The sequence below is a fragment of the Lichenostomus cassidix genome, chromosome 2 (assembly GCF_008360975.1).
Source record: "Lichenostomus cassidix isolate B80296 chromosome 2, HeHo_3.0, whole genome shotgun sequence".
In the NCBI taxonomy this organism is placed as follows: Eukaryota; Metazoa; Chordata; class Aves; order Passeriformes; family Meliphagidae; genus Lichenostomus; species Lichenostomus cassidix.
This window is the reverse complement of record NC_139482.1, coordinates 105,022,751-105,038,466: the sequence shown is the minus strand read 5'-3', so window position 1 is coordinate 105,038,466 and position 15,716 is coordinate 105,022,751. Positions and strand designations below refer to the sequence as shown.

At 40.2% G+C, this 15,716-nt stretch overlaps 1 protein-coding gene across 2 annotated transcripts in view; it reads left to right on the top strand.

Moving 5' to 3' along the window:
- The window catches only part of SLC35D4 (solute carrier family 35 member D4), a 52,448-nt gene that overhangs the window by 21,354 nt on the left and 15,378 nt on the right, over positions 1-15,716 (top strand). For both annotated transcript variants that reach the window (XM_085052693.1, XM_085052692.1), the window contains exons 11-13: positions 5,249-5,283; positions 6,553-6,622; positions 9,323-9,416. In XM_085052693.1, the coding sequence (XP_084908819.1) occupies positions 5,249-5,283; positions 6,553-6,622; positions 9,323-9,416 (199 nt within the window). The remainder of the gene's footprint in view (positions 1-5,248; positions 5,284-6,552; positions 6,623-9,322; positions 9,417-15,716) is intronic.

Genomic DNA, 15,716 nt, shown 5'->3' with positions numbered 1-15,716 from the left:
TTGTGAACATCATCAATATGATAACACTCTTTCTATCGTAGTTCAATCAAATCTCCTATTTCCATAAGTAAGTAATGCAGGCCTGTGATAAGATTCATCAGGGCCCCATTTGTGGACAACTTGAATATCAGCTTGCTTGAAGTAGACTCTTGTTTAAGTCCATTGTTGTTTTCCATCTACTATGAAATGCAAAGAAAATCAATTTTACGCAAAGAAATTGATAGATGTGTTTATGAAAACTTTGGAAGAATTAGTCATGGAAGTTGCAAATATGCTGCCACATGCAGGAATAACCTATGAAGTTTTGAATGAGTTGTAGCTACTTCTCTGTATTGAAGGGAAGTCATGAACCAAGCAGTAAAATCCACTGGTTTTTTGTTTGGTAGCTGCCTGACTATGGCTCTCAGTTATCTATTTAGTTGAAAACTGCACATAGACCTGAACCTTTAAATTCAGATTTTGGTTGAAGGTCCTTATTTTGCAGTTTTGATTGAAAAGTCAGGGCTGGGTTCATTCTCTGTTAGTTGGTGACCTTGGTCCTTTGAAGTCTGTGAACTTGTGTCCAGCAGAGAGCAGGAGTTCCACATTACATGGAAAGTATGATTATTCATTTGGAAGCTTTTGAAAAGGAGAAACTTCTCACTAAGGAACTGTGAGGTGCAATGGTATATGTATTTTAAAACTGTTCTTTTTACAGAAAAGAAACAAACAATCCAACAATGGATTTGTGCAAATTGGAAGATGATTATTTTCAGCATCTGTTTAAGAGCAAAAATTTGCTATCAAAACTTCCAAAGATTTTCCCCAAGAACAGGCTTAAAGGTCAGCATAAGCTTGCAAGATGATGGTGCAAAGCAACATGCTGGAAAACATGTGGTTTAAGGCAGGTAGCAAACTGTATGCTTATTTGTTTAGCTTGGGTCTATGTGTATCTATATGTGTATGTATCTATATGTGTAGTATTTCTATGTGTTAGAGAGGTTCACAATCCATAGCACTTGGGCCTCATCTTGCCTAGGGAGAACAAGCAGTACCATGGACAATGGGATAAGTGACATCTGATTTCTTTTAGAGTTTCATTTTGTCAAAATAGCAGATGATATAAAAAGGATGTAAAATTTGGCAGAAGCTCTCTCCTCATCCACAACCTCCATGATGTGCCACCTCCAGTGTCTAATGGGGCTAAAATCCTTCTGCTGCAGGAGGCACTGGCAGGGTTTTTCTCTGTATGAGTCCTCTGCGCATGTCGTTATCTTGGAGATATGTTTACCACTTCCCAAATTTGGATGAAGCTGTTCAGCGTGTATGAGAGCTGTATAGGGCTGTGTACACATGGCTTTACTGCACAAGCTTAATTTCTGTAGAAAACATTCAAAAGTATTTTTAAATATCACTGACTAAAGGAATGTTCTCTGAATAAACACTAACTCCTCACAGGCAGCTCTAGGTCAAAATTACTGTAGATGTGGATTATCTCTGTCAGAGGGTGTCCAGCACTAAATGTTGTGATTTTTCCTCTACTCAGGCCTTCTCAAGGAGTGTTCTGACCATGACAGGACTCCAGTTCCACCTCCAGGACAGGATGGTTTAATGTGTACTGGAGGCCTTGTTTATGAAACACAATCGTATGATTCTATGAAGGAGCTTGCTAGTGTGATATTGGGGTAACTTTCTCCTCTTAACATTATTATCGATAGGTGTTTAAAGTTCCTTATGTCTAACCTAGATCAGACAGCTGACATGCAGCTGTGTGGGCAAACGAAAGCAGCTGCATGAGCACAGACATACCTACAGTGTTTAGAATCCTCCAATCAGTTATGCTGGAGAAGACCCTTAAGATCTTTGAGTCCATTAACCAAGCACTACCAAGTCCACCACTGAACTGTGTCCCTAAGTACCACATGTCTCTTAAATACCTCTAGGGATGGTGAATCAGACACTGCCCTGGGCAATCTGTTTCTATGCTTAATAAGCCTTTCAGTGAAGAAATGTTTCCTAATTCCTAGGAAAAATATATAGGGTTATTGTAATAGAGGCTGTCCAAAGCATTTCTCTTCAGTATGAAATCACAGTTGTACTCTACTGAGTGCAGAGATTGCCTGCATAGAGCAGATTAGAAGTTCTGCCCCAAATTACTGCATGTTAGAATCTACCAATATGTTAGAGTAAAAATAAATAAATAAATAGATAAAAGAGAAGGCTCTGTTGGACACTTGCAGAAGTGCAACTGAAATGAGCAGTCACCTAACATGTGCTGTCCTAACATGCCATGCACTGTTTCTTGTTATAAAATCTGGAACAGTTTGGGAGAGAAGAACACCCTAAGTAAATGTACATGAATGGGAACTTTCCAGAATCAAACAGATCTGAAGAAATATTTGCTGATGTTGAAAGTGTGGTGTTCTTCTCACTTCATCACTTCCAACATGATTATTCAATGGCTTTTAAAAAGGGAGCCAGGCCAGGAACAAGTGTAGGAGGGAAAGCAGAGCTGTGCTAGGCAGAAAAGGGAGGGGTGATGTTGCTTCTCAGTGCCCAGCCCCATCCCTTGTGTTTAAGCATCCGGGGCAGGGGCAGGGAGGAAGAGAAGAGGGTCAATGTATTTCCAAGATCCTGTCTCTAATCCTCCAATCCTCTTGATCCCACCCCTTATTTTAATTGCAGTACTGTATTTCCCTGTACTCTGACTTCTGCATTATTGTTCTACTTCCCACTGTTTTGGTGTTTTGTTTTTTGTTTCTGGTAATCTTACATTTTCTTTTATTCCTTTCTGTTCACCACTTTTTATTAAAGAGGCCAGATTTCTGCCCCCTAGCAGGTGAGGGGTAGCATCAGGGGAGGGGTAGTAATGCCTGCCCGGCATGTTGAGGGACACATAAATGTGTCTTAGAAGCAGATTGTAACACATCTTGGACTTTCTCCTATGCTGAGGCAGGTAGAGGTATTTTACTTCTTGTGGAGAACTTGCAAGAAAGTTTCAGTACGTCCTAATATCTGTTCCTGTGTGATATTTGGTCACAAAAGCATGTCCAGAAGACCCTAGCAGCCATTGGTGAGGAGAAAACAAATAACAGGTGAATTTCAGATGGTGAATAAATGACACCGACAAGGTATGAGGTAAAGGCTCCACTCCATGCAGCAAAACTACATCTGGCTTCTGCAAGAGCTGCTAATCAGTCACTTTGATGAATTAAAAATGCTGCAGTAGATTTTCTGCAATAGGGGATGGCAGCTTTGCAGGCATAAATTGCTGTTCTTGCTGACAAGACCTCTTTTTAGCCAGAAAGGAAACCACGGATGACCCAGCCCTCAGTATTGAGTACAGGGGAAAAAATGGGAGGAGCAGAGAAATCCAGCACAGGGAATTTGTTTTTGCTGCAGCCTCATATCCAGGCTGTACTGCTAGAAACCTCTGAATCCCTAATCTGGTTTTACAACATCATCGTGTCTCTTTTACTGATGCTTCATTCAGAGCAGAGCTACAGAGCAGCTGTAATGCCATCTAATCCATTTGCCTTAACCTGCCCTGCACTTCATAAATAAAATTTTGTTTTCCTCTTGTGTTTTCTTTGGACCAAAAGCTGGGATGTCTGGTAGGGTTATCAATTCCTCTTGGTTGCAGAAGGAAGTTTCTCTCTGAGTATTTCCCAATCTGAGTGTTTTTGTTTAAAATGCAATAATGCGAAAAGCAAGTGGAGAAATATGGTTTAGTCCTACTTCTCATCACTGTTGATACAGTTTCACTTGCCCTGCAAGTCTCCTATTTTCTCTGTTATTCAGTCAAAAGCAGTAGACTGTTGCCTCCTTTTCTCTTTTTACAAGGAAACTGAGGAATTGGGCCTGTTTATTGTGAATTACTGTTGGCATCTCTTGACAGGGTGTGTGGATCAGGGGTAGGGGAAATTACCTACTTCTAGTGATGTGCTTTACCTTGTTTAATATCTTTGTGGCAACCATGTCTTTTAAAAACATGTATGAATATTGAGAATATGAACATACTGTACCAGCTGATGCCTTTCAAAGACTTATAAAATGTGAAGCCTAACATACCTGCCTGTCCATCCCTCATAAACCCTTTCCTCTTTCAGCTGCTTGTGTTCCACAGCTGATTTCAGTGACAAGCTTCCCCCCATGGCTTCCTTGGCCATGGGATATCCTTGCTCTTTTGCTGCCAGTGCCTCTGTGAGTGATGCTGAGATTCACCAGAGCTTGCCAAGGGCAGGTCATCAAGCATGGTAGCTTGGTCATGTTGAGAGCTGGGACCAGCTGTGAGTGAACAGGTTTGGAAACAGTAGCTGTGTTAACACTGGAAAAGGGAGTTGTCCTGGAATGCTTGAGCATTTATAACGTTAATTAATGTCTTTTTACCTCTGTAAGTGAAGTGCTTGCTCCTTATCAAGAAGCAAACTCTCCAGACACTCTTCTTCTGCCACTTGTCCTTAGTGTTTGTCATGGATGTATGTTGTTGGTAACTGGAAGAAGCTGTAGCTCTACAGACATGCATACTTATCCCATCTCACAGTGCCCCAGAATATTTCTGTAGCCTTCTAACCTTAGAAGCAATTTAGAATGAAAAATTTGCATTAAAAAAAAAAAAAGAAGAAATTTACAACAAAAATCCGTAACACTAAGTAAGGCTCTCTACAGCCTATACTGCAAATCCAAGAGGGTGAGGTCTTTGTAAGACCTCAGAAATCTTAAGTGATGCTTCAGATAAAGAACTGGTTATAGCTGATTTTCTTCTTCACTTGTATCTTTCTGAAAATATTATTGTGAATCATTTGGGCTGGTATTTGGTTTTATTTTCATGTCTTTTTAAACTTGTCTAAATGCAGTATTTGACTTAATATGAAACAACAACCATACACTGCAACTTTGGTGGTTCAAAAATGGGACAGCAGGAAAAACGTATTTGCTAGGATGGTAGAGTTGCCCTGGGACAAGTTAACCAGACAGGTGTGGAATCTCTATGCTGGTAGGTTTTTGAGGTATGGCTTTTTGAGACAGAACCAGAGGGCATGATCAAATGTTCGTGATAATCCTGCTTCAGGTGAGAAATTTTATTAGGTGACCCCCGAGATTCCTTCCCAATCAGCTTCTCTTTTAATTGATACTTGTGTCTCAGTTACTCTACTTAATTGAAATAAGTTCCACCATGAAAAAGCAAACACAAAGCTGTGAATTCATAGTCTTCAGCCTATGTCATAGGTTCTGTAATATCCAATTATTTTTTTTATTTATTTTTTAGTGTGGTGCTGTTGGCCTCTGCATCCCATCCAGCAGGTAAAGTGATTTGGGTTGTTCCTTTTTTAGGTTTCCATATTGCTTTTTCTTTCTATGCGTGTTTTCAGAGACCAAACCCTTAGGATTTTAACCCTGAATATGACCAATAATATGTTATTATGTAGGAAGAGAAGAGAAGGGTATATAACTAGGTGTAATTTGCATAATATTTCCCAATACCTTTCTTAGCTTCCCTTTGCAGACAAGCAGCATGAGACAGACAACAAAGAATAGTTTTTGAGGTGGTGCATGGTAAAGAGCAAGGATTCCCTAAGTCAACATGTCCTCTTCAGGGCAATGTCCCAGCAGTCCATATAGAACTGAGTTTCCTTCTTTGCATTGTCATCAGTGCTATACAGAGATTTTGTTTTGTTGCTTTCATAACACAGATCTCATTGCTTGGGCCCATGATAGGATTTGAAGTAGCAACAGATCAAGCAGTAAAAATGGGGAAATTTAATATTTTATGATGGCTAATATTCCTACCATATTGGTGTTTTCATAGTTAGTTAGAAGGGTAAAGATGATCATCTGTTGCTTTCATTAGACATTTGTTCAGCCAGAAAAACAAAGAAGGAAGCATTTAAAGAAACATTAATTCCCCCTTTTCCTGGTAGTGCTGATTGTGTATATAGGCAACCCCCATCAGGATAGACATACATGTTAAGCAAAACAGTCCTGCATTTCAAAAAGTGAAAGATGGAGCTTCCTGCAAATCTGTGGAGCCTGAAGGCCAGAGAACTCCTGGGAATTGCTACTGAGAGCAACCAGGGCCCAGGTTCCTGGAAATGAAAGTACTCAAGAGCTGTACTTAGACCTAGGAGAACTTATTTAAACCTCTCAACATGCTCTGTGTTACAGAGTTCAAATGCTAGAGGGGAAAGCAGCCACCATATGTGTTTCCTGTTGCTGCAGTAGGAACTATCACATGCTGTGTAATAAAAGAAGTGGATATGATACATGTCTGTCCACAATGTATCAGCAGCAAATGCTGCTTAAGCAGGACCTTCTGAATACCAGGAAAGAATGCTCTTATATAGCCCTTTTCCCTTTTTTCAACCAAAGGCAGGAACTGGCTAGAGGCAAGGTCAGAGAGAAATCATTAAACACACCAGAAATGTGGAAAGTATCATAAATGAAAAGTCAGCCAGCTGTAAAGACTCAAAGGAATGTTAAACTAGTAAGGTTCATGTAATTGCTGTTGCCTTGCTTGTAACAGTGGGTAATTTTTTTCCCACCATGTACTGAGTGTATTGCTTTGTCCCTCAGGTGATCTCTTCAGTGCCTTGGATTTTCCATTCCTGTACTTCTACAGGTTCCATAGCAGCTGCTGTGCCAGGTAACCTCTCTATAACAGATCATGTAAATGTTTTCAAAATAAGAGATCCCATTGAATTCCAGCCTTGACTCTCAGTTAAAGATTTTGGAGCATGTAAAGCCTTACTTGTACTAGTTACTGTTGCCATAAACCAGTAGAATTGCAGATAATATATCTTTGCATATCTGTGGATATGCATTTGATGGCCTGAGATTCAAACGGCCTGAAAGTGTATGTGTGTCCTTGAGTGAGTGCTGATCATTAGAGTTCCCAGTCACCAGTAAAATTATGTTTATCAAATGTAGCAAAGCTTTGATACATAGCATCTCTCAAATGCTTCTGAAGTCGGATTAGCCCAAACTTGCCATTTGCAGTAATTACTAAGTATTAGTCTTCAGCAGTATATGGGTGCACATGGATTTATTTGCCTGTACATTTTGTTATTTGGCAGAATGCTGTTTTGGGTAAAAAGGAAAAGCTTTAACAAGCATTCCATTATTTTGAGTAGCAAAATTCACTGCTTGATAGCATAATTCTCACAGGACAACATAAATATGTTTTCTATAGAACTTAATTAAAGAAAAAAAAAAATAAATTCCTGCCTTCCCCCCTTCCCCCTCCAGTCTTTTACCAGATGAAAGTTGGTTTTTTTAGAGGGGAAAAAGATATTTTCATGCTAACTGGTTGCAAAAATATTTCCTGATACAGATTTTCTTACTTGTATCTGGATTTTCCGTTGAAAGGGGATATTGAGAATGATTGTTAAATAATTTCTAATGTACATAGTTTTTGTTATGTTTTTCCAAGGGTGTACTATACACACTACAAGTAACTTGCAATTAGGTATTCTGTAGGCAGGTGAAATCTATTTTTCTTGGAGGCGAGGTCCAACTGCAGGCACTAATGGATATCTGTCTGGCCCAGATATTCTTCTCTTTTACTTCATTACAATTTTGCCACTGTGGTAGCCTCCCACTTCTGTTTCCATTGGCCCACCTTCAGTACATGTGTAGTGGATAGCACTGTACACTAGAGGAAGGGTAAAGGAATGGTTAGATGGAGAAAAAAGCCTCCCAGTTTCTCTCTTACATCTTGTAGTCTAGTGTCTTTGTAGAATGTGGGATATGGAGGAAAACTTCTACAATGTAAGGTAAGGGCAACTGATGTAGCAAACCTATTGCCTCTGCAGAATATCTGAAGCATCAACAGTAAGGTGCAAAGTGCTCAAATTATTTAAAGAAATAAATTGGTGTTAATTGTGGGATCAATATTTTAGGTATTCACTGTTTCACTTTTTTATCTCTGGAGATACACTAAACATCTTCAAATCTTTCTGACTGAAAGCCCCTCACAGCAGGGCCGAAGATCTGGAACAAACGTAAGCTACAGGACTCTTAAAAATATGGGCAATGTTGGTTCATTGAACTGACTAATTTCTCAGAGTGGAATGCTCTACCGTTCAGCACTTCATCCTCTGCAACAAGTTGCTGAGTTTAGGCTAATCGTTTGTCATCAAAGCAGCATCTGCTTCCTTGGCTTCAGGGTTCACACACATCCTAAAAGATCTCGTGCTATGCCTCAGTGTGAGAATTCCTGGTACCTTCTACTCCTGGGAAATTATCTTACTCTACTCTTTGGTGCCTTTATGGACATGTAGCTGTGATGGAACTTGGCCACATGTATTGAGAGGGAACAGCACTTGGCTGATATACTGGTGCCCAGCACAGAACTTCTGACCTCGGGAGCCACCATTTTCCACCCTTCCTGCTATTGTAGAGAGGGGACTAACCAGTATGGCATCACCATTCAGAACAGCATACCCTCTGCGAATACCAAGGCACTTTTTGCTTCACCACTTGTTTGCTGTGTTGATCCTATCTTCTTTTCCAAGCAGCTTCTCACAGTACTTTGTAATCTCTTATGCCTCACAGTAATTTGTGCCTTACATATTTTTAAGTCCTTTTCTGTTCCCTGCTTGCTGGTTTGCATTGTTTCACCAGTTCACAATCAGTGGGTTGTACATACGCCACAAGTGGAACAAAATCCAGAGCCAAACCTCATAAACTCCATAAAGTCTGGTGAGATGTGGAACAGAATTCCCTTTAGAGTAGTCTTGGCTACAGGAGCACTGGGGACTTCTGTCCTATATGACTTGAGAATCAAAATTCTCTTAATTGTCAGCAGAAAACTTTCAAGTATTCTGTTCCCAGCACTACTGAGTCATCTATTTGTTATACAGTAGAGATGCATTTGACTTCCTAACTGGAATTTAGGCTTCATGAAGTTTAAACAGCTTGAAAGCTTCAGGCAGAAACTTTCCAGAGGTTATTTTTTCAGTACAAGGCTCTGTGGAGGTTGAAGAGAGTTGGTTGCCAAATATGTGTGGCTCCTGCTGAAATTAGTATTGCTGTTATTCAGAGCCATTTCAATGCCTGAAGTTAATATTTTGCCTCATGTTTCCAATAATCTCTACTTTTCTGATTATGCAAGAGCATTAGAGATCAGCCATAAGAGCACCAGACTTACTTGACTCAGATTCTAGTCACTGACTGAACAAAACCCTAGATGTACTGGACATAATGTAAGCTTCTTGTCCGCCAGCTTTCTTTCTCCAAATGGGATTAACACTGCAATTCTGCATTAGGAAAATCAAGATGTCTGTAAGAGGTGGTTTAGTTGAAATTAAGAGGTTTTATTAACAAACTTTCCCATCCCTTGCAGTGGACTGTTGGGATTCTTTCTGATGTTGCACGCAGTGAAACTAAAAAGCAGCACAACCTCAGGGCAATATGCAGCCTGGAGTTTTCTTGCAAAGGTAAGAGAAAGACCCTCACAGGAACACAGTGGATCTGTGCATCTCCCAGGAGAGCTGAGGAATTTCTACATCTCTAGTTTCTCTTGCTACTCCTCATTGATGCTTCCTAGGTCTGTGCAATCTGCATGTAGAGTTGAGGCAATAAGTATCAGGTGTGTAATAACCCAGGATCATTACCTGAGATGAAATACTGTGTATAAACTGAATCTAATGGAACTGGGGTGATTATTGCAGCTAAGGATTTGGACTACTGAATTCCAGTAATACAAGCCTATACTTTCCGAAGGCGTTTTGGAGAATATTCCTTCTGAGTGTGTGCACCAGCCATTGTTTGCAGTGTGTCTTTCCTGAGCCAAAAGTTAAAACTAATTCCCTGAAGTTCAGTACCAGAACTCTCACTGGTTTTGTTGCAGGAGAGAGCTGAGGATGTCATTTGCCTTGACATTAACAGGGCTTTTGATCGAATGTCCCATAATATTATTATATCTAAATTAGACTGTTACAGTCTGAATGGGCAGACAACTAGATGGGTAAAAAGAAAATGGTTGGAGGATCAGGTTCAGAAGATAGGGGTTAATGATTCCTACTCTAACTGGAATCTTGTGACAAGTGGAGTGGCACAAGGATTTGTCCTGGGTCCCTTCCTATTTAACACCTTTATTGAAGAATGAGAAGTAAGAGAGTGCACTCACATTTCCAAGGGACACCAATTTGGGAGGACCAGTCAATAACACTGGAACATAGAGTTGCCTTCCAGAGGGATCTGGACAGGCTGGAAGAAGGGGCCAACAGAAATAATAGAAAATTCATCAAGTGCATATGTGAACCCCTGTGCATGGGAAGGAAGAGTTGGTGGCAATAATAGAGCATGGGGACTGCACAGCTGGGAAGCAACTCTGTGGAAAAGGACCTGGGATTCTGGTATACAGCAAGCTGGACATGATGCAGCAGTGTGTCCTGGCAGCTAAAAACACCTGAAGTATCCTGGGCTGTACTTACAATAGCATAGACAGTAAATTCATGGAAGTGATCATGACCCTCTCCACAGCACTTGTTAGTCGACATCAGGCCTTGTTTTAGACACCACAGTACAGGGAAGATATTGATAAACTGGAGTGAATTTGGCAGAGGGTTGCCAAGAAAGTCAGGGGACTGGATCACTTGCCTTTTGGGTAGTGGCTGCTAGACCAGGCTTGCTCAGCCTGGAAGAGGGACATCTTTGGATGCACCCAACAAAGAGCAGCCACTCAGTAGCTATGGGGAAATCATCCAAAAGACAGATCCAGGCTATTCACAGTGCTGCGTAGGGATGAGTGTGCATGATAAACAGAGAGGTTCAGATTAGGTACAAGGAAGAATTTTTTCACCCCAAGGACAAGTCAGGCAAGGGCAGAGGTTGCCCAGGAAGGCTGTGCTGTTTCCGTCTTTGAAGGTTTATGAGACCAAACTGGATAAACCCTAAGCAACCCAGTCTGACTTCCTGAGGTCCATTCCAACAGGAATTATCCTATGATCTGTGGATCTAGGGTCTGGCTGTACTTGATTTAAGCTATTAATAACTCATTTCTTAAATTATCAGTGGTGAATACAGTCAAAAGAGCTTGTTAGACTCCTTTGCCCTGGTTAGATTTTATTTAGTTTCATCACTCTCAGCTAGGTCATCTGAAAACCACAACCTTCCTGTGTGGTTTGTGATCTCACCTTTCCTACTACAGTGAATGAAACTGTTACATTATGAAAAAACCAAAACCAACCCCAAAACCAAAAAACAGCAACAACAAAAACCAAACCAACCAAACAAAAAACCCAAAAAAACCAACGCCCTCAAAAAAACCCTACCAAAAAACCCCAAACCAAAATCGTAGACTTGCATAACATGCTTCTTTAGAAACTGTAGTCAAATGAAACTGTTTTTTCTGGGGATAACAAAAATGGAGTGACATGGCTTGGTTTGTGCTTTGCAAGCTGTTTCCCACTGTACAAGTCACATGGAGTTTCTTACTAGTTTGAATTTCTTCCAAACATTCTGACAGTGCAGATTTTAGTACCTTAGCTTGCTTTCTCCTTGGTAGGAGTAATCTAAAACTTGCTCTTGAGTATTTTTTGTTTGTTTGTTTTTTGGTTTTGGGGTTTTTTTTTGCTTTTTTTTTTTTAAACATTCTGGGTTGGAGATTGGAATAGCTGGCTCTGCTAGTAGGTGTTGTGAATGAGGGTAAATGGTTCTACATGTGGTATTTATGACCTATTGGAAAAAAATGCAGGCAAAGACATGTTGTGAAATATATTTTAAGCAGATTTTGGGTCCATCCCAGCTGAAGTGGATCAGAGCCATGAAGTCTGGACTGGATCAAAGCTTTCCCAAAGTTTCTAGATTAGTGGGGGTTTGGCCATCTCTAGACAAAAGTGATACAAAGTTTGTTCTAGCCACTGGTGACAATGCAATTATGTGCCTTTGTAGCAACTAAAAACTTGTGCCAGTGTCACTGTGAGAATTTAATCTGTTCTTTAGCCTTAAAAGTGCATGCTTTTTAATGTACATGGTTTAATTATCTTGCCTGGAAGGTTTTTGTGACAGAGCAATTAGTCCTTTTCCTGTTGTAGCTTCTAACCCAGTGCTCAAATTATATATCTTATCTTGAGTTCAAAGAGGGCAATAAGTAATGAAGACATGAGATCTGTTTGTAGCACTAATAATTTTATCAACACCACAGTGTCCCTAGTGTCTTCCACTAGTGTTTTAAAGGTTGCTATGTGACTTATTTTGAAGTTCTACAATACCTGTTCAAGCATGCATGAGGAGCATGAAGGAACTGCTGCTCCAAATGCTGAAATGGAGCTGATTTGGGGTTAGAGGTCAGGGAATACTTGAAAAGTTTGGAAGCACTATACATCTGTTTTAGAACAGGGATCAAAAGAGACTGCAGAGACAGACATGGACAGGCAGAAAGCAAGAGCTGAACTGGCACTTGCCTGAAGGGTAGGGGCTGATCTACCAGCTCCCAAAAAACTCTCCCAAGGAACCTTGTTTCTACTAGGAACTATAAATTTATGTATTGTGTAGTAAAGATTTAAGTCCCATCTGTCTGATCATTAATACTACTTCCTGCAGGTGTTTGAAAGTGTTAAAACTATGTACTGATCCAGCTCAGCATTGCTCAGGTATGAGGGCTGTGTCAGTCACATCTTAAATCATCGTAAGTGCAGAAAAGCAGCATTTAGCTAGCACTGTAAAAATCTGTTTAAGTGTCTGGCTCCCTTAAAAAAAAAATGAAAAGGAAGGAAGTTAATGATGTGGCTAAAGAATAAAGATAGAAAGTATTTGAATCTGGACTTGTAGAATGGGATCCAGTGGAAAAAAAAACCACCTCTGGTCACAACAACAGCTTTGCATTCCCACATGAGCATTTTTCTTGGATTGAGTAGTGCCCTAGATCATCCTCTTAATCTCTCAGACTGACTGGAGTTTTCACCAGCAGTTGGAAAGGAGCAGCGTTTGAGGCCTGAATATGTTTATCTTGCAAATGAGCCAAGAAAGGAGAATGCTGTAGTCCTCAGACAGCAGCAGAGGCCTCTAGGGAGGTGCAGAGAATCAGAAAATCTGTTTTCCATTTGGATGCTTTGTACCTATGTGACTGATGAGCTGGGGCTGAGATCGTTGTCACAGCTTCATTTCCAATAAACTAACCATGAGATCTGATCAGCTCTGCTTTGCACATCCAAAGACACATTCTTTGTGAAGCTCACATATTTGGCCTCCCTGCCCTCTAATTTTTCATTCACTTAAAAACTGGAGTTTGGTCATAACTTGTTGTTATGGTCTTTACTTTGGCTGTGGCAACTTAATCAATGTATGAGGTTTTTAAATTCCTCCCTGTAATGATTTCTGACAGCTTTCATGTCAGAGTATTGCTTTCTGCAGAGACAGACGAAGCACAGGTTTCATCTGTGTATATAGTCCTGTGTGATAATTATAGTGACAAATGCTCCCTGTACTTTTTCTGTGAAAGCACATAGTATGTGTGTTAGTCATATCTGTATAAATTTGTGAGAAATGCCAAAAAAATCAGTGAAGTGATCTATAAAACAACACCAAAAAAGTTTTTAAGAAGTCCAAGAAATATGAAATGCTTTGTCATAGACTTGCACAGATCTATTCCCCAGAAGAGCAAGGATTTGAAGCTGTGCTGAGATTTCTTGTTTTAATTTGAAAGCTGTGCTAATATCATGGGTCATGTACTGGAAAGAAAAACCTGGAGATGCTCATATATACAGACAGAAGCCTCTGGTGAGAATGCTAATGAGCTCTAACAGTGCTGTCAGTGCATTTGTTTTGATTAAGGTTGCCAATCTATATATGGTGATGAAGCCTGTTAGGGTCTTTAAAAGTTAAGCAGCAGAAATAATTTAAATCATGAATAGAATGGAAAAATGCAGCAAGATACTTGTTACTTATGAATTCATATTCCCGTATCCGGTTCAGTGTTACCCTAATAAACTAGTAGTTGGGAATTCTGCTTGTTCCCAGTAGGAACCTATTGAGGCACCTTGTTATAAAGAGAAAGGACAAATGGGAAAGTCAGTGGATTTTGAATTCTCTCTTTCTTCCTCCCTCACCTGAGGAAAGGAAATTGAATAACTGAAATTAGGTTGCATTGAGCTTTACTCTGATTTTCCTATGCATGGGTTGGAAGGAAATATAGATTAATCAGATCAGGAGTATGCAACTATTTTCTGTACAACCATCCCAGGCACTATTACGTAATCTATAGTTTATCTGAACAGTGTTGGAGGCTCCCTAATACATAAAAGCATCCTCTGACAGCTGCTTTGGTTCCTTGTTTGTTAACTTTAGATGTGTTTGCCCCGGGTCATCCTGTGTTTAATGCTGGCTGCCAGACATTGCGAAAGCAGCTTTGCAGGAGTGTCTGAAAGCATCTTTTATCTGTGGGTTCTGTGTACTGACTGTGTGCTCACTGTACTTACACCCCAGCAGGTTTAGTCTTCCCCCAAAATATCTCCTGCTACTCAGAATGACTCCTGTAGTCTTGGATTTTATATTTTGTGTCTGTGTTTTTATTTGTTTGCTCCCCATGGTGTCTTGAAGAGAATGGATAGACTAGATCCCTCTTCATGTCAAAAAAAATTGTTGAGATCCATCTTAGTGGCTGGAGAAGTACTGATATTTTTATTAAAGTAGAAATTCTTTTTTTTCTGCTTCTCATAAAATGGAGAGGCCATAAATGCAAGTCGTCTGGGGCTTCTAGCCTGGTTATGCTCACTGCACCTCTCTTCACACATAGCAGTTCATGTGAGCATTTTATTTGCCGTAATTCCAGGGACAAACCAACCCAGAGAGATAAAATTAATTCATGCTTTTCTACATTGTTGCAATCTTAAAGCCTCTGCCAAGCATGTGCTTCAATTTGTATACCTCTTAATTCCCCTCTCACTGCTGCTTAGCATGCAAATGCTAGAAATTCTGCTGGGGGCTATTTACTTGCAGGAAATTTATAAAAGAGTCCTGCCATGGGTACCTTCTGAAGCAAATGTCTCTCCTTTTTCTTCTCTGCCCTAATGGAACAGGATTCTGGAGTTTAAAAGTCTGTTAAAAAATGTTATATATATATCATAACTAGAAGAAGAATGTGTTCGGTTTTCTGGCACTTGCCCACTTGGTTATACTGTAGACTGAAGTAGTGTCTTCTTTGCATGCTGCTGGGCTCAGGCAAAAGTGACAGTAAGATTCTTGGCTGAAAATCACATTGCTTTCTTGGCTTGGACCTCATACAGCTTTAGGCAAAAATGTCATAAACTCCCACTGAAGTTCCATAAACACAGTGCGTTTTCATTCGGCAAAGATCCTGCACTTTGTGCAAGACTGTTTCAAGATCTCTGCTCACCCAACCTGGGAAAACTATGCAGCTGCAAGCCAAAGCCCTGGGAGAGTGGGAGAATTTTGTGCTAGACCCATCTGGACTCTGCTGGTCTTTGCTCTTTGTGGCAAAATTGTGGTTAGAAGTGCATCTCTAATCTGAGAGAGAGCTTCTGTGACCCTAAAGTTGTCAAGGATTCCAAGAAGGGGCTCATAAGAGTAGGACTGAGTATCTTCCATCTACACACCTTGTGCACTGTCATGCAGGGGGATATTCACACATATATGCATAAAAATAATTTAAAATTATAAAAATCCTTGTTGATTTGTGATTGGTCCTCACTGTATGAAATATGTACATTTATTCTTGCCACACATATTTGATTCCTGTGAGTCACCATGCGGACTATGCAAATACCTTGGAAAAG